The sequence below is a fragment of the Sinocyclocheilus grahami genome, unplaced genomic scaffold (assembly GCF_001515645.1).
Source record: "Sinocyclocheilus grahami isolate Dianchi unplaced genomic scaffold, SAMN03320097.WGS_v1.1 scaffold25.1, whole genome shotgun sequence".
Lineage (NCBI taxonomy): Eukaryota > Metazoa > Chordata > Actinopteri > Cypriniformes > Cyprinidae > Sinocyclocheilus > Sinocyclocheilus grahami.
The window spans coordinates 3,805,439-3,833,126 of record NW_015505204.1 but is presented as its reverse complement, the minus strand read 5'-3'; the positions used below and the strand labels follow the sequence as shown (position 1 = coordinate 3,833,126).

Below are 27,688 nucleotides of genomic sequence, written 5' to 3'. Positions count from 1 at the left end.
AATAACATTACCAATGATGTTCGGATTTTAAATGACAACTTGACTGACAACAGTTTAATAGCATGTTGAAATATCTAATGTAAATGTTCAAACAAAGCTTTGAAAAAGTTTCATAAAAAAGTAAACCTCACATTTTAGCCTTTAAATAAAGAAAAGATATAAGTCAAAATGATAACTGATTAATAAATGATTATATGTATTTTATCTGCTCCATAATAATTCTAGAGAACTTATCTGAATTTTTTAAATGTGTAGAATCCACATAAGCTTGTTTTTCATCAACCGGTCAAAATTTACAGCAGGGCATGCAAATTTGGTCCGTTTTTGGCCAGACAGAAACTGCACACAGGCTGAATGTAAATATAAGTCTCTGTAAATCCACTCGCTGACAGCAGGTGGCGCTTATGGAAAAGCTGAATTACAGCTGTTTCCAGTGTAGTGCCGAAATTTGCACCCTGCCAGATTATGCACCCCCTAGTATTGGTAGGTTTAGGGTTAGGTGTGGGGGAGGGATTAGGATTAGGGGTGGGGTTGGGATTAGGCAATCAGGTAGCGACTTCAACGAGGGGGTGCATAATCTGGCAGGGGTGCAGAATTCGGCACAACACCGGTAACCTCCGGACAAAGCAGTATTATGATTGAGAACACTTCCTTTAGGTATTACATGGAGCGAAGATGAAAACAAAATGCCATCGAATCGTTTCTGAAGACAGTCAGAACCTTCAGAGGTACATTCATATAATTCATTCATTCATATATTCAGTTGTATAATGATCATATATATATAATAATCCCTTAGCACTCTTTTAAAATCTCCCCGCTTTTCCACCCTGTTTTCACTCAAAACGAAACTACTGTGCTGTGCGCACGTTAGACTGTTAATGTTACTGTGCTTTATGCTGGACAGTATATATTTATCTCGAGTTGTTCAAATTGAGGTAATCTTATACGGTTTTAATGATAATTAAAAGATGAAACGTTAATACTAACTGTGGGGAATTTTATTATGATTTATCTTCAAACCAGTAATCGTTACATCCCTTATATATATATATATTTACACTGAACAAAAATATAAACACAACACTTTTGTTTTTGCCCCCATTTTTTATGAGCTGAACTCAAAGATCGAAGACTTTTTCTATGTACACAAAAGGCCTATTTCTCTCAAATATTGTTCACAAATCTGTGTTAGTGAGCACTTCTCCTTTGCCGAGATAATCCATCCACCTCACAGGTGTGGCATATCAAGATGCTGATTAGACAGCATGATTATTGCACAGGTGTGCCTTAGGCTGGCCACAATAAAAGGCCACTCTAAAATGTGCAGTTTTACTGTATTGGGGGGTCCGAAAACCAGTCACGCGTTGCGTTTATAATTTTGTTCAGTGTATATATAATATATATACACACACACACACACACACACCTGCTGCTCTATCTTCCCTTCATCCTTGGGCAGGTGAGCAGCAAGGAACCAGTCTCCAGGTTTGGGATAGGTCACATTGAACAGTGTCACATTGCTGCTCTGTCCACTGGGAATGGTCAGCGTCAAATTGTGAGCAAGAGACACAGATGTGGAGTTCGGAAAGGCTGTTTCTATGGGGTTGATGACCGGGGGCGCTCCTGCCCTAAAGTGCCTGTTGATGTGCATTAGATGGACAAAAGTCAATGTCAAGCGACATAATTAGAAAACATATTACTACTTTGTCATTTAGTTGCTTTTGACTACTTTTATAACCAACTATTATAGTATACAGTACTTCTTTCAGGAAGAGTCTCTGGGGCAACTTAAGGTTAAATACCCCATGAAATGGTTTGATAAACAATTTTCCTTAATTTGTTGGTGCATTTTAGCTGCTAAAAGTTTATTTTGTCATCTTTTAGGAGTATATTAGTATATAAATGAAATGATTTGACATCTGCATGTGCTCTTTAATAGTCTGCATGTTTCCAAGCATTTTTAAGCAGGTCTCCTGGTATTGATGCCGTACACAATAATCTTGGGCTTCTCAGTTTAAGAGTTCTCATGAGAATTTGTCTTCTGTATACAGTCTCCAAGAAGTGATCTCTAAGAAAGAGCTCCATGGTGATAATTCTTAGATGCATCAACACATACTGAAATGTAAGCAGCATAGACGTAAACCTGTAAAAATGAAAACATTAACGTCACAATGAAACGGAAGTACAAACAGATGTTTTCTTCCATATTGTGACAAAAATCATGGGGAAAAAAGGGGGGGGGGAGTAAGGTGAGGACTTGGTTCTATGTATCTATGTCTGATTGGATTTTGAGATGAGGACGTTGCACACAAAAGTGGACACAGATGTAAGCAAGTCCTGCATACATCACAGGTCTAAACCCAAAGACCAGTTGTAATATTTTGATTGAATATTACAAGGTTCAAAACATTAAAAAAAAAAGAGAGAGAGAGAAAGAAACATGCATTCTTCACAATAAGATCTATAACATGCATTTAGAAAATAGAAAAGGTACATTTTCATTTCATGTTAACTTGAAATATTTATAAACCATTAGAAACATTAAAACCCAAGCTTGATATTGGACGTTTTCAAATGGGTTACCACAGTAACATAATTTCTGCCAAAATACCATAGCAACTACAGCTATTACTACAACTATAAAACCCTGTAAATCTCCTTCAAAGAGCTTTTCAGGATTTGAGCACATTTCATTTCATCACAGTGTTGCATAATAGCAAGTTCTCCATAAAATTTACCCAAACTTTTACCTAAAAGCGTGATTTTTGGAGGGAAACATTTTTATCATGGTAAAGCTTTCAAAAGATTATTTCAATACTGAAAGCACTTCAAATTCATGGATTATTCACACACGCCTGTTTACCGTCCTAATTTCACCATACATACACAGTGATGTTTTGGTTGCCACAGTTCAGTCCGGATCCCCGTGAGACGGTGAGCAGCCACCGCACGAGCACCGCATCTTCCGGTACTCTGAAGTGATGGAGCCGAACATTACCGAACCAGCTGTATTTGGACAGCCTCTGAGGCGTTTTAGAGTAGAACCCGTTCAAGTAAGTGAGATCTGGGGGGCAGAGCATGACGTCATGATAGCGTCAGATGCAAACAATCACAATAAGCGAGATCCTTTTATTCGTTTCCAGCATGTTTATGTAAAAACCTTATTTATGCATAAACATACTACGAAACAGATTTGCGTTCGATTACCTAAACGACTAAAAATATTTACGAAAACCCATGCCTATTTTTGTGACATTTGGGTAAGAGCGAAAAGCTGATAAAACGGCTGTTAAATACCGCAAATATATATCTATGATATCTAAAGCGCTCCCAAAAACTCACCGTCAGCAAAACAGCCAGCGATAACATACAGTAGAAGGCACGGTGCAAAATACTTTTCCATAATGCAGTCTAGCTTCTCCTCAGTCAGCCCATTGTAGTGTTCTTCAAATGTCTACGGACTGTTGTAACTCGTTACTTCCTGGTTCAAAACAGAAATACTGGACGTCGGCTTCATACGTAGGCTATGCATAACGTCCTCTTCGCCGCTCATAAATATTACTTAAGGTTCGTGTCATTCTTCCAAAAGGCCAATCGGGTGGTAGTTCCTGTTAATGAATATTAATTGAGTCCTAAGGCCATCGTAATATTCATAAGATAAGTCTGCGCTGCAGAAGGATTCAGTAGCCCCTCACTTGCAGAACACAAGATCCAGAGGGCGTGGTTGGAGCCACATCTAGGGGGTGGAGATTAGTAGGTTTAGGGGTGGAGATGGGTGGGTTTAGGGATCAGGGGGTGGAGATGGGTAGGTTTAGGTATATGTAGGGTGGGAGGTGTTGGATCTGGATCCAACAACGCCCCCTGGATCTTGTGTTCTGCAGTGAGGACCATCTCCCTGCGGGACGCTTCAGAATGGTTGCCAAGCAACGGCATAAGGACCTGATTAATATTCATGAGCCAGGCCTTCGCCATAGTGGGATTCAATTCACACACACACACAAAAAAGATTTCAATTGCATTTACTTACTATTTTATGTATTTACTTTTTGATCATTCAAAAGTATTTGGAATAAAACAAAGCAATAAAACAAATGAAAAATATTTATAAATGAGTCAAGATATTTAAGATTTCAGCCATATACTGCAGCAACTGCTGGTTGTTGTTGTTATTATTATTATTATTATTATTATTACTATATATACTGCAACTATCATCCACCATATTTATGGTTACAGTGAGAATTCATGAAAACAGCAACAGTGCTATATGCTGGTCAAGACCTCATACTGTTATGTTGAAAGGCCAAAAAAACATGATAAATGTGCCATTGTATATATAACATTTCTAAAATGCAATGTATGTATGTACAGTATGTATTATGCCTTTTTATACAATAAAACCTCATACACAAACTCTCTCTCTCTCTCTCTCTCTATATATATATTCCCTTTTTATAAATCAATAAAAAACCCTCATACACAAACTCTTCATCATACTAAGATCATACTAAATTCCCCTTCTGGCAAACTTTATTTGCATTAAGATTATGATTAACAACCCTTTAGGACTATACAACTAAAATTTGAAGTGACAAAGAACATGTCTCAGTAGTTGTCTTGTGCACTTGTGCAATGTGAAATGTTTGATTATTGTTTTTGTGTATACATTCAGTGTTCTAAATTAACACAGTGTATATATATATATATATATATATATATATTATTAAACCATAATGTAGAACTCTATTTTTTGTAAAATAACAGAAGGACAGTTCTAAATCTTGTAATCATGTGTAATGTCCACCTGTGGGTGACGGATGGTTAAGCCATTACATGCTGTCTGACCAACCTGAAGCTGCAGTTAAGTGTTCTTGTTCTCTGACATATGTTAGTCCAGATGCTGTGCTCTCCACTGCTGGCCATTAGCTTTTCTATTGCCCTGCGTCCAGCTCATATTCACTCATGCTGAGCACACACACACACACACACATACACTCTCTCTTGCTCTTCTTAGTCTTTAATCAATGTTACACACACATACATCATGTTAAGCTGCTTCTACTACAGTATATTCCTCCTGCCACCTCATAGACTGTTTACCTGGAAAGCATTTTGAATGTGGCATTTTATTTTTAGAAAGTCTGACATTTTACACTCAATTTATAAATGCACTTTTATATACTTATTTATATAAGAAACAAAACCAAAAAAAACCCTTGAATTAATTTTTTCTATGACGTTAAAATTGTTTTCATATTTTATACTTTATAATTTGCGACTAGTAACTACATTTAATTGTAATTTTATTGTAGTTTAAAAAGGTTTGTTTGCTATAATCCCCATTTAAGACCAGGGTTAGTTGTCACTTTTGAGTCCAGTGAAAAGTGTAGGTTTATTTTGAGGGGAAATAGATATATAATCTTGAAATTTTATGTCAGATAATGAATATTAATTAAACGTGTTTTGAAATACATTTTAAAAAACTGCTAGTGAAAGCACACATTTGTCTAATTTAGCCTATAACTTTGATATAGGCTAGCCTTTGTGACAATGAGATACACTGTGTAACAACTAGCTCTTAGATCTTAAATTGAATTTACACCATAGCTTTTTTTATGATTCAGTCTCTCTTTTCTTTATTTGTAGTTTGCAGAAACAACACTTTACTGTTGTGTTGTGCACTTAATTAATAAACTTTTGATTTGCTGTAGCCTATATAAACGTGACACATTAGTTATAAGGTCAAACGCACCTCAGACAGATCAACGGAGCATAATGGGCGTCATTTGGCTTGCTTGTCTTTTTAATGGGGTTTTATAAAGGGGCTCATTCAAAAGTCAAAACGGCGTAAGATGCGATTTCACGCCTTTTTAGGTTCATCCTTAAGTGGCCACCAGCTACACGATAACAGCTGTGAGTCAGACGCGCGGAGGTGAACGGACACTTGAGCGTCCCCCGGCAAGCGAAGCGGCCGCCGCGTGCGCCAGTTTCCGTCCGTCTCGCCGGTTGCTGGGAGCCCAGACAAACTCACGCTCTGTTTGAGCAGAACACAATTACAGACGCGCGTCTAAATATTTGCTCAGAAAACAGACTCCCCACGAGCGATGGGTATAAATGAGCAAACCGCTAATTATCCATAACGCGAAACGGACAGCACGACTTCACGAGCGACATCCATCGAGCATTACACGGTAAGAGAGACTCACATTTTAACATGTTCTAAAGTTCTTTTTCTTTCTTTTTCTTTAATTCTTTCATGCTTATGTGTTTTTTCTGTTAGCTATATAACAAAGTTGTCACATTTAATCTTACACAAGTTATAACATTTTTATTGTCCAGCATTTTTACAGAAAACACAATGGTTAAAATTAAAATAATTTTAAAATACATATATGTATTTTAAAACATGTGTGTGTGTGTGTGTACATATATGTTTAATATGCATTTATTAAACAAAAAAAAATACTCTTGTTATGAGAAAACTATAAAAATGTCTGTATCGACCATTCGGTATTACCGAGATATAGCCCTTTTCTTCGTGACAACTGTCCCCAATCTGGTGTATATTTATGTATACATATAATTTTCTTCATAGGATGGCAGCAAGTGTTATCAGGACGCTGAGTAACCTGGGTTTGGCGAAACCCTTCCCTCCCTGCTTCTTTCCGGCTGAGGATGAGGAGGAGACCGAAGAAGAATATGAAGAGGAGCTGAGAGAGGACAGTTTGGAGGAGGACGAGGATGCAGTAGCCAGTGAGTCTCAAGAGGAAGAGCCATGGAGATTTGATTCATCCCCCAATAACGCTGAGATGACCAATCAGCTCCTGCGGTTTGCTGAACTCATCAGCAACGATGTCCAGCGCTACTTCGGCCGAAGCCAAGACCCTGATGCCTGTGACATCTATGCAGAGAGACCGTGTCCAAAAGTCGGGGGCCGCCAGCGGTACTACGCTGACTTCATCAAAGTAGCATCATCAGGGCAGGCGGAGGAGCCTGAGCTGCTCGGGCCCCTTGCAGAGCTCTTTCAAGACGCTCAAAGGAAAGGACGGGGTTTACCCATGAACCAACGTCGCCTGCCAAACAGTTTCTGGACAGAGCCTTTTGCACATCAGCTTGACGTGTTGGGTGATGCAAACACACAAGAGAACTCTCTCAGGATGATTAACACATCAGAGGGCTCCAGTCACATCAACACGTCATTGAGTTTGTTCAGTAACACGAGCGTTTGCACCATGACCAGCTCCAGTATCTCAGGGACTCTCAGTAGCTCAAGCACACCAGACTTCAGTGATTTACTTGCTCACTGGGCCATGGACAGAGAAAATCCCAATGAATTCAACTGTGACTATCCACTGTCATAATCAATCAGCTTGTCTTCTACACAGCAAAATATCATGTTGTTAATTTGTTCTGCTTTTCTTCTTGTTCTTAATGTCTGCCTAGTTTTTCAGTAAAATATCTGCACAAGACAAAAGTGCATTTTATCATGTTCTGTTCTCAGTTGTTTTCATTGTAATATTTTTTATGTTATTTTATTAATTAACTTTAGTTTTTTTTGGCAGTGCATTCAGTATTCAGTTTTTCAATTTAAAATACTACTCCTACAACATTTTATATCATTCTTACTCTCGAGTTTATTTTCATGTATAAAAAGACAGAATTATTTTGCTAAAAAATGTATGCAACAAAGTGCTAATAAAACACCCTGTTTGCGATCAATAACGCTTCTAACGCCTCACACAGAGATGACCAATTACAAGGCAGAAATAAGTAAGAAATTATGTATAATTAGGTCACAATCACAAAATAAATTGCAACAACTGAACCCCAATGTGACCATTTGTGAACCCAATGAAACTTGCAATGAAGGAAATTGCCTACCTGCACTTAAGGTTATTATCGTCAACTAAAACAAAAATCATGAAGGGAAAAACACATTTATTAAAAACAAAATAACTTTAAAACAAAATAACTATATATATATATATATTATTTTTTATTATTTTTGTGTATATATATATATATATATATATATATATATATAAAGTACTAAAATAATGAACTAAAACTAATAAATAAAAAGTAATAAAAACTATAGACATTATCAAAAATTATCAATAAAAATCACAAAAATGCTCAGAAAATTCTGTAACTTTAACTCAAATTAAAGTGAAAACAGAAAATATTAAAAAATCTTGTAAAATCAGAAAATATTAAAAAATCTAAATATTAACAAAAACTATAATAGTATATCAATGATACTTAAAATAACACTGCCTGTAGTCAATCAAGTATTCAAGAAAGAAGTGGAATAACACTCACATTTATGTTCATTATAGACTTTGAATCAGTAGAACAATGACAGAAAACAGAATGAAAGGCACTTGGTAAACTGGTTTCAACACATTTCCTGTTAATAATGAATGGTAACTGAATCTGCCCTGTCATACTACATGCACAAAACACACTGAACTAGATGTCTATATTTGTCCACATAACCACAGGCCGTTAAGCTGAATAATTCACAGGGAATACAAGTTTTGGTAGAACAGAATCCCACCTCTGTCTATGCAGTGAGTGTGTGGGAAAATGAGTGCATGTCCCTCTCTATAATTTCATAATTTGTTTAAATAGTGCATGTGTGCAGATCTTCATTTCGGTCCTCTGAGTGCTTACGTGTGGCACATGGGCAGAAAGGCCAGATATGGACACGTGGTTTGGTCACGGCTAATTCACACACACACACACACACACACACACACACACACACACACACACACACACACACACACACACACACACACACACACACTACTACTTGTTTTTTCAATGATATCTACTGGACACTATTCTAGATAACTGGAAGCAAGCAATAAAGACATTCTCAGGATACTAAGTGATGTGAATTTCCTACGTTATTATATTTGCTTGTAATCTGATGTTAATTTTCCACTCTCCAACGGCTCACTTTCAGAGCTCATGTGAAGTGGCAAGTAAGACCAGTAGATTTGCACCACGCAGGCTTTTCAATGATTCGTCAGCATCGGTGTGCTCTTATCAGCACCACAAGACCACACAGCAGCATGTTACAGCTCATTTCAGCGCTCTTTCTCTGTAGGCCACTGAACTGATCGATCATGAGGCTTCTACACATCCTGGGTCTCACCCTCTTGCTCTGCGGCCTGTGTGTGAGGGCAGAGGAGGAAACAGCTGAGGACAAAGTAGAGGAAAAAGTAGAGGACAGCTCTGAAGAAGACACAGAACCAGAGAAACCAGAGAAGACAGAAGAAATTACAGAAGAGAAAGACGTTTTGGTCCTTCATAGCGTCAACTTTGATAGAGCTCTCAGTGAGAACAAATACCTGCTTGTGGAATTTTGTAAGTACTCTATGACTTTTGAAATGGTCATTCATGCAAATGGTCATTCTGATCTTTGTCTAAATAATGCAAGAAAACACTACTACAATATATTTTTACTTCAATGTGTGTTCAAAATGATTTAAATTATCATTTAGAAAGTTTTATATTCAGCTGCACGCATTTAAACTATCCTGTCAAAAGCAGCACAAGTTCAAAGATTATTAGCATTTGTTGGACACATCATCCATTAGGAGCGCACCTGTTATTTCTCCCAAGCTTGTAAGGAGGGCCAGTTATGCAAATGATACAATTGTGTATTATGCTATTGTCATTGCAGTAAAATGTAAGAACCAAGGTGAAAAAATACTGATATTATTAATGTCAACATTTACGCAAATGCATTTTGAAACGTAACTGGCATTTAATTCTGAACTGCATGCTCTGAACCTAAAATATAGTGAATAGTTGTAACAGTTAAACAATTTCAGAGTAAAGTTAAGGATCACAAAGCCTTTTGTATGAAATATTATTATAAATAACTGTTTTGTTTTAATATATTTTCAAATATAATTCATTGATGTGATAGCAGCCATTAGCTACCGCACTCTTTAGTGTCACATGATCAGTAGAATATATGCTGAATTCTCACAACATTTCTTATTACTATCAGTGTTTTTCCGGATCTGTTGAATAGAAAGTTCCAAAGCATTTGAACAATTCATAAAACTATGTGTGACTCAAAACCAGGGCTGGCCCTAGCATTTTGGGGGCCCTAAACAAGCAGATTATATACGTGTAAACAAATGTGTGAATAAAGATATGGTATATTTAAATATTTGGTGTTATTTGATAAACACCAAAGTGAATAAAAATAATCTGAACGGCTGTTTGAAAACATGTAAATACTGTTTGACTTTGACCTGCATGACAAACAAGCAGGTGTCAGAAGTAGCAGCGCCCTGCTTTGTGTAGAGGGGTAACCATGGTAACGGCTTATGGCTGTTCCTAAAGTGCCACCTGCTGTCAGAGAGCGAACTTGCATTTCAATTCAGCCCTTCTGCTGCTTTTGTTTAGCTCAATGAGAAAATCTGACCCAACTTTTACGCAGTAAACACGTAGTGTTGTCAAACTTAACTGGTCGATGGAAAATAAGATAATGTGCGTTCTAAAAATCCAAACCATTGGGATAATAAGATATCTAGAATTATTCGCGTATTTTGAATTGCCCACTGTAACAATACCATTCATGTTCATTACTGTTGTTTCATTCACAGCGTGTCTTCAAAGCGCTCGCAGCATGATGCACCATTCACCATTTCAACAATATATTTTTAAAATCCCCCACTTACCCATTTCTTGATCACTTTCTTTTCTCTTTTCCCACTTCTCTGCAGTCTGCACCAGTTTTATAGTGTCTCCTCTTCATTTTCAAATATTAACACACCCGACTGAAACTTTATCAAAGTTATTATATCAAGCAGCATTACTGTCTGAACCCTGACATGGGGCCCCCTGGTGGTCACGGGGTCCTATGCAACCGCTTACATCGCTTATTAGGTCGGGCTGGCACTGCTCAAAACCTTCTAGTTATTGAAATATAGCCTTTGTGACAACATGCTAGTATGACACTTGTTCTTGTCTTTTAAAACATAAAAAGATGCTCCATGGTGTGGTCACTGTCGCAATTTGGAGCCCATTTATGCAGAAGTGGCTGAATTACTGAAAAATGGGTCATCTGAAGTACGACTGGCCAAAGTGGACATCGACGAAGAGAAAGACTTTGCCACAGAGTTCGACGTGGGCAGTTTTCCCACTCTTAAATTCTTCAAAGACGGCAATAGGCAAAATGCCACTGATTTTTCTGGTAATGCATTTATTTGTTTGGTGCATTTGCATGCATGATGTTATTGTCATACAGTGTGTTCTATAAACACAAGCTCATAGGCATTATTCTGTGATTTGAACAGGAAAGCGAACGGTAAAAGGAATCACAAGGTGGCTGGAGAGGCACACGGGGCCCAGCGCTACTGTTCTCAATGATGTGAAGAGTGCACAGGCTCTGCTGGATGCACATGATGTGGTTGTGGTTGGATTCTTCCAGGTAAATTACCTATTGTTTGCATAAAGTAACTGACTTTTTAAGATATGACATTGCCTTATAGCCAAAGAGTTCTAGTAAAACATATCATTGCACTCTCTATTTATAACAAAAGATGTATCATTGAAAAGTTATTACTTTAATTTATTGAAATTTGTCCCAGGATTTGGAAGGAGATAAGGCAAAGACATTTTATGATGTAACTTTAATAGCAGTGGACTTTGACTTCGGCATCACAAGCAACCCAGAACTCTTCAAGAAGTATGATGTAAAAAGCGACTCGTTGGTGCTTTTCAAGAAGGTAATTTCAGTACCCCTATTTAAATCTAATATATTCGTTGTCTATTTACATCGCAAATAGTGAGTCACTGAATCATTCATTCAACTGATTCGCGACTGAAAGAAGTCTTGCTATTCTCTGTTAAAATTCAAGTTATTATTAAACTACTTGAAAGGGACTTTCAGGAAGATTTTGTATTTAAATCAATAACATCCTTACCTAATTTTAAATGTGTACGGTCATTTTCCACAATCCCCTTTCTCTTCTTAATCTAAACAAGATAGATCTACTACATGATGAATTGAAACACCTACAGTCTAGTTCAGTAATATAACGCTGACTCACTCAGCAAACGGGCTGTGTTCAGTCAGTTCAGTCAACCAAAAAAATGTGTGTTCTCTTCCCGCACTCGACAGCCATTGGTTTATGCTATCATCAGTCTTAGTTTGAGGACAGTGAAAGCCATACGCTTAAAAGACTTAGGTAAACAAAATATCCAGTGTGTGCCTGAAATGGAATATTTATTCAATTTGAAGATTAATTTAAAGGGGTCATATGATGCGATTTCAAGTTTTCCTTTCTCTTTGGAGTGTTACAAGTTGATTGTGCATAGATAAGATCCCTGAAGTTGCAAAGACTAAAGTCTCAAAACCAAAGAGATATTCTTTATCAAAGTTAAGACTCTGCCACGCCCCCCTAAAACGGCTAGTTCTAACACGCCCCCACATATCTACCTCACTATGTGGAAATATTTGCATAATGCCGACCAAATGTGCACGCAAAGAAAGAAGGCGTGGTTTCAGTAACCTCAGCTAGGGTTGATGCAGCATGTCAGGGAGACACTGTGTGTTTCTAGGCGAAAGCAAAAGCACTTTATTTGGCCTTCCAGAAGTAGATGCATTTAGGAATCTTTAAGATGACTTACAACAGAACAGCAATGCATTTTATGGGCGACCGTTTCGTGAACCTAGGAGAGGAGGTAATTCTGACTTTGCTATGACAATCTGGCGCTTCTGAATCAGCTACTGTTTTGTTATTAGTTTAAGTATTTGCTATTGACTGTTCAAATGCGGAGTTTTGCGCATCATGTGTGTGTGTGTGTGTGCATGTGTGTGCGTGCGCGCGCGTGTGTGTGTGAGAGAGAGATCACAGTGGAGTCAGCTGTCTTAACCGTGGCTTGTGTACTGCAAACACATACCAGCTTCACCAGTGTCTGTCACGCAACTTTGTTCCCCTTTCGGGTTCTGTCTTTATATTTATTTTGAAAGATGAAGCTCGTGATTATGGTAAGGGGCGTTACATTTCCGACGAGTGCTTGCGGTGTTCGGCCAATCACAATGCACTGGGTCAGCTGGCCAATCAGAGCAGACTGTGCTTGTCGGAAGGAGGGACTTTGTAGAAAACGAAGCGTTCGAGAAAGGCGGGGCATAGAGGACCTACAATAATGTACAGTATTTGAAAAATAATGTGTTTTTTGAACATTAAAGCATGTCAACATATTCTGTTACACCAAATACACAAAATAATGATCTTTAAAAAAGCATCATATGACCCCTTTAAAATAATTTGCTCACACCCCAAAAATCCCAACTTTTTTGTTTAAAAAAAGTAAATAAAAAATAATGCGTAGTTCGCTCTATTATGTTCCTATCACAAACCCACACATTCTTCTCTTTGTATACATTCCAGTTTGATGAAAAGCGGGCAGACAAGCCACTCACCGAGGACAGCGAGCTAGACAAAGGAGAGATGATTTCATTCATCCATGCCAACAGCATGAAACTTGTCATTCCATTTAATGAAGAGGTAACACTTCAAAATTCACTTCACTGACCAATGTTAAAAAGTCTTAAAAATACAATTTTAAATAATACAATTTAAAATAAAATAAAATGTATGCTAATGAAATTAATCACGATATTGGTGATTAACATCTTTCTAATTTCATATATTTTTTTATTTATATTATATTTCTGCAGAATGCTGAGCAAATATTTAAGTCTAAGGTCCGTAATCACATGATTCTATTCATTAACACAACTGTGGAATCCCAAAATGCATTGCTAGAAGATTTCAGAGATGTTGCCAGTGAGTTTAAGGAAAAAGTAAGCGTTTTAACTTAATAGCTAAATTATAATTAAATAAGTTTAAATCAACTCATATTGGGATAGAGAGCTGTTTCCAATCTTGCCATGCTCACAGTCTGTGTGTATGTGCACAGGTGCTTTTCATCACATTAGATGTCACGTCTGACAAATCGGATCATGTGCTGAAGTATTTCAGCATCTCTGCAAATGATGCTCCTATTATTCGCCTGATCAACATTGACAAAGTGGTGACATATGCAATGGAAGGATCAACCATCAACAAAGAAACACTGAGAACATTTAGCCAGGGTGTTCTGGATGGTACCATGAAGGTGTGTTTCTGTAACCAATCATCTTCATTTGCAGCATATGTGCAGCTGTAAATGTTTTTACAAATTAAATAAATTAAATTAAGTATCGCACTGCAATCTAGCCCTTTTTGAAGACTCAAAAAATTCCAGAGGATTGGGAGAAGAATCCAGTTAAAGTCCTCGTAGGGAAGAACTTCAACGAAGTGGCTTTTAATGAGACTAAGAACGTCTTTGTGGAGTTTTGTAAGTTAGCACTTTATATTTTCAAGTGCAAATAAAAGTATTTAATAGTGGCTTTAACATTTTTGTCCTTCCTTACAGATGCTCCATGGTGTGGTCACTGTCAACAACTGGATCCTATATGGGATGAGTTGGGTGAGAAATACAAAGACCATGAGAATATAATCATTGCGAAAATGGACGCTACAGAAAATGATGTGGAAGATGTCACTATACAGGGATTTCCCACCATTAAATACTTTCCAGCTGGGGCTGAAAAGAAGGTTCGCAACAACATACACTCTTAAATACTCTTATATTGTAAAAGGATATTAAATAGTATGTTGTTGTTGTTTTTCTTTGGTTATTCAAAATTATTTTCAAAGTTGCTGTTACTAAAATAAATAGCAAATCTTTTCTTTTATTACTTCACAAAATATAATAGCTCTTTATAAAAAGTTTGATATTTAGGAATGTCCAATTTGGAATGTAAACTTGCATAGGGCGATATATACTATATATAGCATATCTCAACTGCTTGAATGTTTGTATTGTTGCAAAATCTAATCACCAATACAAATACATTTGAGCATGTACATACTGACAAATGCTTTTAAAATACTTTGTGCGAACAGATTGTTGATTATAATGGAAACAGAGATTTGGAGACCTTCTCAAAGTTTCTGGATAATGGAGGAGTGATACCAGAAGAAGAGAGTAAAGATGATGACGAGGACAAAGATGATGAAGATGATGAAGACGAGGTCAGTAAAAAGCCAACAGATGGCTTGATTATTTAGCCTGTTATAAGAGGCAAAAAACTGAACGTTTTAATTTGAATAATATAGTTGGTGAGTTTCTTTTTGCTTTTCAGGTGTCAGATGAACCAACAGAAGAGTCACCAAAATCTACCAATAAAACTAGCAAGGATGAGCTTTAAAAACAAGGCATAAATAAACTAATTTGTACTGAATAAGATCAGTGTGAGACTTACTGTATGCCAATGAGCCAAACTGTGTTTTGTCATGTTAATGCCTTTTTTTGTTGTTGCACTGGACCATTTCAACAAACTACATACCTGACTAAATTTAATAAAAACAACTTAACACATTAAGGTTTTTATTCATGGTCCTGGTCTTTAATTTATATCTGTGGTGTGAGATAATTTTGACACTATCAGTATCAGTATTTGCCTTCAAAAGAGTAGGCCATATGGATGAATCTCAGAAAACTGTCAAGAGCATGGCTAACATGAAGAATATTTTTTATGATCATTACGTTTTTAATCACATTTTTGTCCATATTTTCATTAGGGTTATGCCAAAAAAAATAAAAATAAAAATAAGGTATGTCTACATCATGATAGTGTTTTACTGCATTTACAGCATACGCAATATAACTGTATTACAGTGTATATTTATTTCGGTTTTACTGTAGTATAATAAAAAACTGTCAAAGTTGCTGTCAAAGAATCTAATAAGAACCACTATCGCTACTGCATTACATTTCTTCTCTATCCTTTGATTTTGGAGTAAAATGTAACATGGACATTTTAGCAAGTTTTACCCTTATGATTCTTTTAGTGCATTTGTTGATGCCATGGCCTTTATTTACAAAGTAAACAAATGATGATGAATTCATTCATTGATGTCCTTTGGCCACATTTATGATACAACATCCATGTTTGTACTCTAAATATTTCGTTAATCACATTTTTGTCCATATTTTCATTAGGGTTATGCCAAAAAAATAAAAAATAAAAATAAGGTATGTCTACATCACGATAGTGTTTTACTGCATTTACAGCATACGCAATATAACTGTATTACAGTGTATATTTATTTCGGGTTTTACTGTAGTATAACTTTTTTGACAGTTTCAACGACAGTTTCTTAGATTATTCTTGGTGAATCGCTACTGCATTACATTTCTTCTCTATCCTTTGATTTTGGAGTAAAATGTAACATGGACATTTTAGCAAGTTTTACCCTTATGATTCTTTTAGTGCATTTGTTGATGCCATGGCCTTTATTTACAAAGTAAACAAATGATGATGAATTCATTCATTGATGTCCTTTGGCCACATTTATGATACAACATCCATGTTTGTACTCTAAATATTTCATAAGCAACAAAGCTACAGCAAGATATATTCTTCTCATGCCACGATACAGTAGTTTAAGGAAAGGAGTACTAATGTTAATCACAACTGGATCAAATCATTCAACCAAATCACAATAGAATACGTTTAACATGTCTGTGTGAAGCATTATTTTTACTCACCCTAAGGCACGTTCACTATGTAGCTGCACATTCCTCTTCATTGCAGTGGAATGCACAGATAGTAAAGATAAACAGGTAAACAAGTAGAGTGAGTCAGGCAGTGATGATGACATAAGAAAACATTTCTGTGAAGTATCAACACGCAGGTAAGAATAATTCAGCTATATACGCCTGTTTAAATTTCAGCTTTAATATTTACATTATGACAAAAAAGCATTTTGAAGTAAGGTGAAACACAAAGTATGGCATGCGGTGACCTGTGTTATTTCAACTTGTATTTGTTTAAACGTATACTGTATGTATGATGGAACGGACATGATTTGGCAAAGTTAACTATACATGATAAAATGCATCGATGTTTAGTAGAAAAACATGCTTCAATACCTACATGGGAAGTAAGGTCTGTATGTCACGCCACATGCGACTACTTTGTTTGTTTGTTTTTTTCAGCCAAGTTCACATCTGAGATTGCAATATCAGGCATAGAATCAAATAATATACAGCATGTGGAGTGATATATCATATAGATGAATAAAAAACACATTTTGGATTTGTAAAAGAAGAATTAGGTTAATGTAAGGACATTCCACCTTGTGCTCTTTTCATTCCTAACATTGTTCAGGATCTCGGCTGGTAACACAAACCTTTTAGGTTTGATCCAGAATGAAAAAGCTGAAAGACTGAAATGAGGCTACAATTGGTCATGTAGCCATAAACACAAGTATAAAGCACTTTTTGGAAATCAATATGGAAGTTTTATAATGTGGAATGAATTATTTTATTTAGTGTCTTTCTTACATAATGGGTCCTGGGTCTGAATTAGATCTATAGGCCTATGATCAGGTTAAATTACTCATATATATACAGTATATATATATATTTTTTTTTTTTTCAAATACATTTTATTATACATTTTTTTAACAATGCTCTTAAATATATATTCTCTAATTATACTTTTTTTTCTTTGCTGATTCAAAACAACTCACATGGTTTAGTAATAGGCCTACTACCGACTCTCATCATGACTTTGTTTAACCTCTGAACGCTTCAGTGTGGCATCTTATATAACTAGGGTCCCACTTTCCTCTCATATGACGCTTTAAATCACTGCTGGTTAGAAAGAAAGTATGTTTTATTTTCCTACTTTAATTAGATTTAGTCAGACTGTTTTTGCAATGACTGAATCAGCACCTAATTGACTAGTATTAGTATTTCTATCAGAAGGTAATGTACACAGATTTAGCACGTCGTATTTTCATGTATTTAGTATACTAACTCATTATATCCAGTAATAGATGGATATCCCCGCATGTACTTCAGCAACAGCAGGCTCCACATCCCCACCGCCCGCTTACGAAGACTTTAATAAGTTTCCCCTTTATGAGGAAATAATTCCAGCTTCACCACCACCTGATTATAATGTCGCCATAGCGCCACCTGCTGACAGGGAGAGAGGTAAGAGCTGCAGCTGCTGAGGGCAGCATATAAATTGCATATATATATATATATAAGAATGAAAAGTATAAATTAATAGATTTTTTTTGTTTACAGTCAATCTTCAAGAGAGTCCTCAAAATCCTAATAGGAGGGCAAACCCATACCCTGTCCTCAATGTGCCTCGAGTCGAAATAGTCGAACACAGAGAACAAAGTAAGTGCTATTTAAGGAATAGTTCATCCCCCCAAAAAATGTTTTCCCCTGAAATGTACTTACTCTCAGCCAATCTGAGATAAGATGAGTTTGTTTCTTTATCAGAACAGATTTAGCATTAAATCACTTTCTCAACAATGGATCCTCTGCAGTGAATGGGTGCCATCAGAATGAGAGTCCAAACAGCTGATAAAAACCTCACAATAATCCACATGACTTGAAAGGTTAATGTAAACAAATTAAGGCATTTTTAACTTCAGACTGTTGCTTCTGGCTAAAATACTAGTCCATAATATTGCTTTCTCTAGTGAAAAAGTCATCTTGTCTAAATCAAAAGAGAAATATGCACAGATCAAGCACTGTTTACAAGCGAAAATAAGTTCTAAACAAATATGTCGGTGGATTTTGATGTGAGAGGACAAAAGGGGATGAATTTGTTTCTTACAAACAAACTATCACTTCATGGTGTTAATTAATGGGCTGGAGTTGTGTGGATTACTTGTGGATTATTGTGATGCTTTAATCAGCTGTTTGAACTCTCATTCTGACGGCACCCATTCAAAGCAGAGAATCCATTGGTGAACAAGTGATGTAATGCTAAAATTTCTCCAAATCTGTTCCAATGAAGAAACAAATTCATCTGCATGTGGATGGCCTGGCCATAACCACTTTTTCACTGTTTAAGGATTCATGCAGCAGATAGTGCAGCCTGTAGCTCCTCAGGTGGTCGTGGTGCAGCCACAGCAGATGCTTGTTCTTTTGGATGACACACCGACAGCGACTGTGTGCAAGTACTGCAATAAGAGCATCATCACTAATGTGAAATATAAATCTGGTTCTGCTGCATGGGGCATGTGCTGTTTATTAACTGTACTTGGGTAAGAACTATTGACAAACTTGTATATTGTAACTGTGGGTGATACATCTAAATATGCCAGTTATTTCTCATTGTCTGTTTGTTTTACAGGCTCATTTGTGGATTTTGCCTCATCCCATTCTGTGTCAGGGGTTTTAAAGATGCCCATCACTCCTGTCCTTACTGCCATAAGCACTTAGGAATATACACCCGCAAATGACTTTATTTCCAAACTCTCACACACATTCAACATTATGATCTATACTTACTTCTAAAAGTCTATAAACTGCCATAATGTATTAAAATAATTGTTAGGATGGTTTCCCTACGGTGGTTCAGTCTGTAGGATTGCCGAATGACTAAAGAAACGTTATCAGCACGATGGTATAAAACTGTAAATTTCTAGTCTATTACCACCCACTGCCACTTATACCAACGACGGAAATAAGCGCAGTTAGAATAGCTAAATATGTGGGAGAGCGTTGCTATTGAGTGACTATTGTATTGCAATAGGTAGCACTTTAATATTAACCTTGAATCAAGACTGAAAACTGAGGTTTTAATTTTCACCTTCTGTTTTATTTTTTTGCTTCTGTAGATCTTCTCAAGATTTTCTTGAACTTGTGGACATGCTTTATCCACTTTGGTCATGATTATGACTTGAGGAATGCCTGTGATATCATACACAATAAATACATAGTCTACAATACAAAACAATAACTGATTTTCCTGTAATAACTGAGCTTCCTTGATGATAACTGACAGATTGTATGTTATGTGATAGTGTTTGGAGGATACAAATATTATATTCGTGAATAAAGGTAGATGTATTCTATATGGCTTACCCAAGTCTCGTGCTTTCTCTAAAACGTCTCTCATTAGATTAAATATTTTATTATTCATCATAGACACTGAGTCGGCAGGAAGAACAGCCACCAGACAGTGAATCCTTCGAATCTCCGTCACTCGATTTGCCACAAAGGGCTTCCATTTCTGCGCCAAACTATGGATCCAGTTCAAGACTTGAGTCTGTCCACATATGGAGATGGTTTTCCCTGATCTTTAGAGCCTTTAACAGATTATGGGCTATCCTGGCTCCTATCAAGGCTCCCATTAGCTCCAGTCGAGGAAGCGTAATTTTCTTTAGTGGCGCAACTCTGGACTTTGAGGCTACCAGAGTTTAAATCATTTCTGCAGTCTCACTCTTGCCTTGCAGATATTTAACTGCACAGTAAGCTCTTTCACTCGCATCGCAAAAGACATGGAGTCTGACTGTCTCAACTTGCTGATTTGTCAAGATGTGATACCATCTAGGTATAGCCACGAGGTGTAGCTGTGGCAACTCATCACACCACTGCTTCCATTTATAGGCTAAATCTGGGGGTAGTTCTTCATCCCACTTGAGTCCTCGCTCCCACATTCCCTGGAACAGACATTTTACACGGCTAGTATAGGGCGTTAGGAAACCTATTGGATCAAAATTGCATGATGAAATTTGAAGAACACTCCTCTTAGTACTCTCTTTCGTTTCATCGTTCAACATCCAGCACTTGCCGCAAGTCAAACACAAAGTCATCATGGTCATGCCTCCATATCAATCCCAACACTTTCAATGCAGTGTTGTGTGTCCCTGAATCTGCTTGGCTTTCAATCTGGTCTTTTATCCATCTTGTTCTTAGGTCAGAGGAGTTGGTCATCCATTTCCATAGATCCATTCCTGCAGCAGAAAATATGGCCTTTGCTTTCGCTGAGATAAAACAAGCTTCATCCACATCAGGCAAGCTCACAATGAGATCATCAACATACAGTGATTCACGGAGTAGTGCAACAGTTTTTGGCTGTTCAGACTCATACTGTTTGAGATGAGTTCTAATTGTCGCTGCCAACAGAAAGGGGCTGGATGCAACTCCAAACACAACTCAAGGCTCCCTTTTAGAGTTCTGTGATGAGGGATCATAGGTCAATAAGTACCTCAAAATGTCTCTATCCCTTTTTTTCAGTCCTATTTGCAGAAAAGCCTTTGCAATATCAGCTGTAAAGGCGACCTTGTGAAGGTGGAATTTAATAAGCACATGAAGTAAGTCTGGGTTTAAGTTGGGCCCGATAAGTAAACAGTCATTGAGGGAGGGTGACCCCCCTTCGTGTGAAGACGCATCAAACACAATTCTCAGTTTGGTTGTTTCCGTATCGTCTCGGATTACTGTATGGTGTGGCATGTAATACTTCACTGTGCTAGCCTGCTCTATAGGTGATGTGTCCTTTACCTCTTCACATATCTCTTGTGCAGATATTCTTTAATCACATCATTGTATCTCTCATAGAGCGCATTGTCAGTTCTAAATCTTTTCTTGAGAGCTTCAAACCTTTTTCTTGCAACGTTACAGTTGTCTTTAAGTTCCGATGTGTCTCTGTCATATTTTATGGATTAATAAAGAACCCCTTTCAATAGTTGGGTATCTCTCCTTTTTTAAGTAAATAGGTTAAAAATCAGTTAAAGTCTAAGTTGGACTAATGTCCCCTGTTGTGGGGTCAGTTGCAACATTTGGCATTGTCTATTCATATAGCCTATAAATTGTACATATATTGTCATAAGTACACATTTCAGAAGTGTGGGTGAGTAGCTGACAGATGTGGCTTCAGGGTCAGCCCAAGGCATAAGTGAACTAAGCGGCTAAATTTAACACATTAAGTATGCCACTGTACTGTAAGACTTTGAATGCAAATTAACATCTGACCACTCTTGTGGGTTTGCTACTGTTATAATTAAAAATCGTAGAAGGGTAAAAATATTGGTATGATGTAAACAACACAGCTATATAACAAATAAAATTGATAATGGGTGAGTTAGATTCAGTGTGCAAATGATCAAGCATTGACAATAATCAGTCGTATTGGCGGCATCGCGGGGCCCCTAAATAAAATTCTGTTTAGGGCTCCATAAAGGCTTAGGCCAGCCCTGTGTGGCTTTATTGTATTAGAATTTTGGCTTTCCAATACAAACGGTCTCTGAAAAGCTGAAGGAAATGCAAAAAGTGTTGCAACCATCCCCACTCTCCCAGTAGTGTAATACTGCAAAGTTCCGAAAGTGACAAACACTGCGAAATGCTTAGCGATTCACAGTGATAACCACAGCGTTATGGTTTTGTATCTTGTGCTTGTTTGATTTTCCATCATTTTCAATCAAAGTAGCGACTAAAGAAAGGTTCTGTAACGGGGCGAACGAGACGCGAGACGTGCGGATCCATATGCAAGGCTTTATTTCCAAGACGTGGTCCTATAACAGGCATGGGTCAAACAATGGCAAACAGGTACAACACAAGCAAGACAAAGAGTAATCCTAGGACAAGCGTGGGTCTTCGATAGGCGAAATGAATCCAGAGGGCTTGACGAAAGGTGTAATCCGTAATACACAGGCAAAGATCTTCACACAGGAAAACAGGCAAGGCAAGACTAGACTAGACTAGACTAGACTAGACTAGACCGGGAACTGGCACCGTAAAGTAGCTACCGCTAGAAGTGTGATAAATGCTAAACAACACTCGGCGTTGAATAGTGGTGTGAGACTGATTTATATAGTGTGTTATTAGTAGCTTTCAGGTGAGCGTGTGATTGGTTACAGCTGTGTGCAATCAGTTGCAATGGATGATGGGAAATGTAGTCCAGGGTATAGTCACCTTGTCCAAATACCCACACTTTCGGTGTTTGCACTTGACCACTTGACTACTTATATGACGTATGTCCTGCATTTGGCCCAAGTGTTCAATCGAGGATGAAGACCACAAGTGTGTGTAGAACTTTTCATTACCGTATGGGACACACTTATAATGTTGTAAAAATGCAAGTGTTTGCATAGCTTTATTTAAATTTGCATTTTAAAATCAACTTCTAAATATCTGTTCAGTAGTGCCTATAACAGATGACAGTTTAAGTTGCAGCTGCTTCTAATTAAGTGATGAAAAGCAGTTGCAAATGTTGTAAATAATAAATAATAAATATCACCACTACGCATCTTTGCACAAGTAAAACGTGCAACACTGTTTTTCTACCAAATTATATGTAATAACAGCCTAATTATTATATTAATATTTAACTTACATGGGAAAAGTTTCCGTAACCTCTCGCGAGATCTCTGCAAATCTTAGATTTATTCCAAAACATGATGCATGATGGGATACACTAAGCCTCGAATAGTGCTCCGGAGCGTATTCAAGATAGTGTGGATTTAGTGTGCGTTAAGGGCACTGCACTTTGGCATTTTGAAGACCTGGGACAGTCTTGCGCACTTACTTCCTGTCGCGCGCACGTGCTCTCAAGTGGCCAAGACTACAAGTGTGAGTATTTGGACAAGGCAAGTGTACTGCTGCGTTCAAGTCCTCCTGGGACTTTCGTACCTACTTACGAGTTGACAATTCGTAATTACGACGTCAGGTGCGTTCAAGTCAGTTTAGTTGGCACAAGATGGCGGTGTACCTTCTTTTAATAAATTACAAGAAAATACAACAGGGTCTGTTAACTCTGCTTATAGAAAATGAAGACCAAAGAATTCGCATCAGGTGTGTTTTGCGTTTTTTAATATTCATAAAACATGCAACATGGCAAATCAAAAGATTTTTCACCTATAGGTGCAAAAATGATAGCATTTTTTTACTTGGATTTCATTAACTAGCTGCGTAACAAGAACATGACCAATTTAAGTTTATAGGACAACTGAAATATCAATTTAAACAAAAATTTACTGTCAACTACAGACGTTGCATCCATCGATTCCGCCATGTTTCTCATTGACACGCCCCCAACTCTGAAACTCGGGGCTTAAAGAAAATTTTGAGTTTCCCCACTCGTAATAACGACTTTATGGTGGCGTTCATGTGCGTTCAACTCGTAAATACGATCTATCCGACATGACTTGAACGCACCATAACAGTCTGCGTAGTGTGAGAGTCCATGTAATGAGTGGGTGATCTCTGTGAGTAGGGATGGGCGGATCGATCCTAAAGGATCGATATTTTTGATTGTATCAAAAGGATCGATTCTCAAATAGATTCAGTTACAACAGCCCTCCTACTTGGGAAGAGTGACCAGTGCTTTACAAATGAAGAGCGGTCTGTTATCCACCTGACCATTGAGGCCTTGAGACCTTTTGAGGAGGCAACACGTGAGGTATCTGCAGAAAAACACATTTCTATCTCAAAGGTCATTCCGCTAGTATCACTGCTTCTTAGAGCAACTGCTGCCAGTGAGCGTCAAGGTTGCTCTTTTGCCGCAGAACTGGCACAGCAATGTCAGCGCAGATTCAGTGGGGTTGAAACCATACACAGCCTCGCTGTCAGCGCCTTTCTTGCATTTCGTGACAAAGATCATGTAGAAGCAGTGAAAAAGCGACTCCTATCTGAAATGCAGGATGTCCACTTGGCCACATCGGAGTTAGCTGCTGCACCACTAGAAGCTACCTCAACATCTGTCCTAAGGTCTGTGTCAGTACCTACAGCAAGCTGTGCCTCGTCAGTGACTCCTCCAGTGGCCCCACGAACTGCATCAGCTACATCTAAAGGAGGCATATGGGAGGATTTTGACTTCCAGGTTCAGCACAACAACAACAATCAAGAAGCAGTGATTCTATCATTGAAATGTGTCGCTATGCTGAGGAGAAAGTAGTTCCCCGAAACCAAGGGCCATTAGTTTGGTGGAGAAATCATGAGCAAACCTTCCCAGCTCTCAGCAAACTAGCAAAAAAAAATTCTTGGGATCACTGCATCATCTGTTCCTTCTGAGGGAATTTCATGTCTATTGCAGTTTATTTAATATTAATAATGATGGCTATCAAAAAAACAATATAAAATCACTCATAAAAGTATTTCATTGGAGTATCGGTATCGGTATTGATATCGACGATACTTGTCTTGAAAATACTTGGTATCGGATCGGAAAGAAAATAATTGGTATCGCCCACCCCAGTGGTGAGTGAACGGAAGTTCATAGACCGGATTCGTGACAGGTACATTATATCCGGCAAGTTGCATAAACCGCCATTGATAGTGTCGTTGAATTCAGTTTGCTCTATTGTGTATGGCCATTTCTGCTTGTTTTAAATGTAACCTATTTGGACTTGCTTTTTTCAAACAGTCGTTTAAAAATGTCCCCCCCCCCCCTCTCTATGTTATTTCTGGAGTACATTCCCGTATTTGGATTTATTTAGCTTATATTGGCGAGGCATTAATGTGGCTTTGTTTCATCAGACTCTGTTGTTTTTGAGGTCTGGCAACACCCTCTTAACCCGTAATAAACGAAACTTTGCAAACATGTTTCAAGCTCACATAAAGTCCCCGGTGTGTCTTGTAAAGATAATGGCAAAAATGCAAAATCATCATGACATTTTAAGTTTAACTGTTGCAAATTTTGTAATATGTCCTCCTTTTCTTACAGCTTCTGTACTATAAATGTACTCAATTAATGTATAGCTACTTTTTCAATAATTCGTCCATTTAACTTACCCTTAACTTATAACTTACTTAATTATATAAAAAAGAGATATAATTTTCATATCTTTACTGCTGGAGAATGTGGAGAAATTTAGTTCTAACACACTAAATTTCTTCAGTCACTCTGAACTCTGAGAGTGATGAGACTTACTCCTCCTATGCAAAAATGTAAAAGCTATTATATTTCTACTGTTATCTAAAAGTTTAATGCCTTTGAATTCAAATTAATATCCATGTTTTCTGGGCTGTTTTGGTTACTACCATACAAAACATTATTATGGCTGTGAGATCCTGAGCCAACTGTAACACTCATTATTAATATGAACATTTGAATCTTTAAAATGCACAATATTATTAAAAACATGTAAAGGTTTCAAACCTTGCACATTTTATTACACATTTATATTTATGGCTTCCATATTTGACAGTTCATTTCCTGAATAACGTAACTGAATTTCCACAGATGAGCAACTCTGGAATGATGCACACTGCGATACTTTTCTCAGTTTCATCTGTTCCAGAACGGCTAGAATTGATTTCTGATCCTAATTTTGATTGCTAAAATAATATCTCATGTCTGTCCATCACAGAATTCTAAAGTCTCCAAATTTCTGACTATAGCAGACATGCTTTGATTTTGAATTTTAATGTCAATCTTTGCAAAAAATAAATAAAATGAAATAGACTTTAAACTGCAAATGTACATCTGTTTTATTTGTTGAGTCACTCTCTTTTTTGAGTTTTAAAGAAATCCTGTGGTGAAAATCATGTTTTTAATCCTGCTGGGGAAAACAAATCTAAAACCAACCTAAGATGGTTGGCTGGTCTTAGTTGGTTCCAACGTGAAGTATGGGAGTGTTGTTTTTTTTTTTTGCTGTCCAGCTAAAGAAGTGGTCAAAATCCCACTAAAACCAGCCTGCAAACACCAGCTAAAACCAGTCAGCCAGTTTTTTTTTCTCAGCAGTGACATGTGTATCTGGTGTTTTTCATATGCTTTGTAGAGTTATATTTAAGCGAGCAATAATTGACACTGTTAATTGTAAAAAAAAAAAACTATTAAAGGTGCAGTAGGAGATTTTGGAAAATGCTAACTTTAGCCTGATAGCATTGAAAGCGATCGTCCCACCCTCCCTGCAACCCGCCATCTAAAGCCACGCCCCCTGAACGCATATATGCTCACAGACCAGAATACCAGAGACAACATTATTACAATAGGTTACATCAGCCTTTCTCAATTCCAGCCCATGTTCAGAAGTGAAGTAAACTTCAACAGATTTCCCCGGCTCAGGGAGTAGGGAGCAATGAACACTGTTCAGGGATCATATCGATCGGATAGGAGGGAGGGAAGGAAGAAAGGAAGGAAGATCGGGTTGTTGACGTTTGTCTGCCATTCTCACTCTGTCTGCACAGCGTGCGTGAACGCGCTGATGACATATCCTGTCTGTGCGAACTGGGTGCCCAGAGGTATGCTAATACATAAGTTGACAGGCAGGTAGGAAAGCCATTTAAAACGCTCGAACAGAGCGTTTTGATTGGACGAACATTTCTTGGTCCTACGCCTTCCACAGAATATATAAATACAGATAAATACATTTAGACCACTTAACTTAATGATTGCTATCAGGATGTGAAGAGACTTTCAACCAAAACCTTTTCTGAAGACAATTACCTATTGCACCTATTGTATGTAATTTTGATTATATGTGTTTTAAGGGATAAAGTGACAGCAGGGGGACTTTAATGAACAACACAAACCTTGATGGTGTAGTTACGGCATCTACCAGGAGAGGGTACTGCTTTAAAACCTGCCATTTCCTGTCTAAATTAACCAGCCGAACCTTGAATGACTCCTTGATATTGACTTTAATATCTTATCTCAGGGTTCTCAGAGCTACTTTTTAAAAATTAATGTGGCTGAGAGCTACTCATGGTATACAATACATATATTTCTTAAATAACATATCGATCCAAACTGTTATAGCCTACACGGTAGTCTTAAAATGTGCTGGAAATGTAAAAAAAATTATACACACTGAAATCATTTTACCAAGTTTTATGCCGA

The 27,688-nt window shown here is 37.4% G+C and overlaps 5 protein-coding genes across 5 annotated transcripts in view; 4 read left to right on the top strand and 1 right to left on the bottom strand.

Moving 5' to 3' along the window:
- pgap6 (post-glycosylphosphatidylinositol attachment to proteins 6) overlaps positions 1-3,492 on the bottom strand; it is a 20,800-nt gene extending 17,308 nt beyond the window's left edge. Inside the window, exons 1-3 of the mRNA XM_016249453.1 lie at positions 3,346-3,492; positions 2,890-3,067; positions 1,430-1,640 (exon numbers count right to left, since the gene is read on the bottom strand). Coding sequence (XP_016104939.1) covers positions 1,430-1,640; positions 2,890-3,067; positions 3,346-3,406 — 450 coding nt within the window. The 5' untranslated portion in view covers positions 3,407-3,492. The remainder of the gene's footprint in view (positions 1-1,429; positions 1,641-2,889; positions 3,068-3,345) is intronic.
- Positions 3,493-6,493: 3,001 nt separating this feature from the next.
- LOC107565156 (uncharacterized) lies at positions 6,494-7,378 on the top strand. The gene is made up of 2 exons (XM_016250374.1): positions 6,494-6,513; positions 6,599-7,378. Exons 1-2 carry the CDS (start codon positions 6,494-6,496, stop codon positions 7,362-7,364), a joined length of 786 nt encoding a protein of 261 aa, XP_016105860.1. The 3' UTR covers positions 7,365-7,378.
- Positions 7,379-9,087: 1,709 nt separating this feature from the next.
- Positions 9,088-15,435, top strand: pdia2 (protein disulfide isomerase family A, member 2). The gene is made up of 11 exons (XM_016250721.1): positions 9,088-9,381; positions 11,021-11,227; positions 11,331-11,464; positions 11,625-11,762; positions 13,431-13,547; positions 13,721-13,846; positions 13,963-14,160; positions 14,262-14,382; positions 14,461-14,642; positions 14,994-15,122; positions 15,233-15,435. The coding sequence occupies exons 1-11, from the start codon at positions 9,141-9,143 to the stop codon at positions 15,296-15,298; spliced, it is 1,659 nt and encodes a 552-aa protein (XP_016106207.1). The 5' UTR covers positions 9,088-9,140; the 3' UTR covers positions 15,299-15,435.
- Positions 15,436-17,936: 2,501 nt separating this feature from the next.
- LOC107565146 (lipopolysaccharide-induced tumor necrosis factor-alpha factor homolog) lies at positions 17,937-19,367 on the top strand. The gene is made up of 4 exons (XM_016250364.1): positions 17,937-18,096; positions 18,193-18,291; positions 18,977-19,169; positions 19,259-19,367. Exons 1-4 carry the CDS (start codon positions 17,937-17,939, stop codon positions 19,365-19,367), a joined length of 561 nt encoding a protein of 186 aa, XP_016105850.1.
- A 7,686-nt stretch (positions 19,368-27,053) lies between these two features.
- The window catches only part of LOC107565136 (ladderlectin-like), a 1,975-nt gene continuing 1,340 nt past the window's right edge, over positions 27,054-27,688 (top strand). The window contains exon 1 of the mRNA XM_016250352.1: positions 27,054-27,090. Within this exon, the coding sequence (XP_016105838.1) occupies positions 27,054-27,090 (37 nt within the window). The remainder of the gene's footprint in view (positions 27,091-27,688) is intronic.

Excerpts from the sequence above, each read along its gene's own strand:
- LOC107565156 (XM_016250374.1), top strand. The coding sequence starts at position 6,494 with ATGTCTGTATCGACCATTCG. Across the intron at positions 6,514-6,598 it reads ATGTCTGTATCGACCATTCG|GATGGCAGCAAGTGTTATCA; the intron begins GTATTACCGAGA and ends TTTTCTTCATAG.
- LOC107565146 (XM_016250364.1), top strand. The coding sequence starts at position 17,937 with ATGGATATCCCCGCATGTACTTCAGCAACAGCAGGCTCCACATCCCCA. Across the intron at positions 18,292-18,976 it reads AGTCGAACACAGAGAACAAA|GATTCATGCAGCAGATAGTG; the intron begins GTAAGTGCTATT and ends TCACTGTTTAAG. Across the intron at positions 19,170-19,258 it reads TGTTTATTAACTGTACTTGG|GCTCATTTGTGGATTTTGCC; the intron begins GTAAGAACTATT and ends TTTGTTTTACAG.
- pdia2 (XM_016250721.1), top strand. The coding sequence starts at position 9,141 with ATGAGGCTTCTACACATCCTGGGTCTCACCCTCTTGCTCTGCGGCCTG. Across the intron at positions 13,548-13,720 it reads TCATTCCATTTAATGAAGAG|AATGCTGAGCAAATATTTAA; the intron begins GTAACACTTCAA and ends ATATTTCTGCAG. Across the intron at positions 14,383-14,460 it reads GAACGTCTTTGTGGAGTTTT|ATGCTCCATGGTGTGGTCAC; the intron begins GTAAGTTAGCAC and ends CCTTCCTTACAG.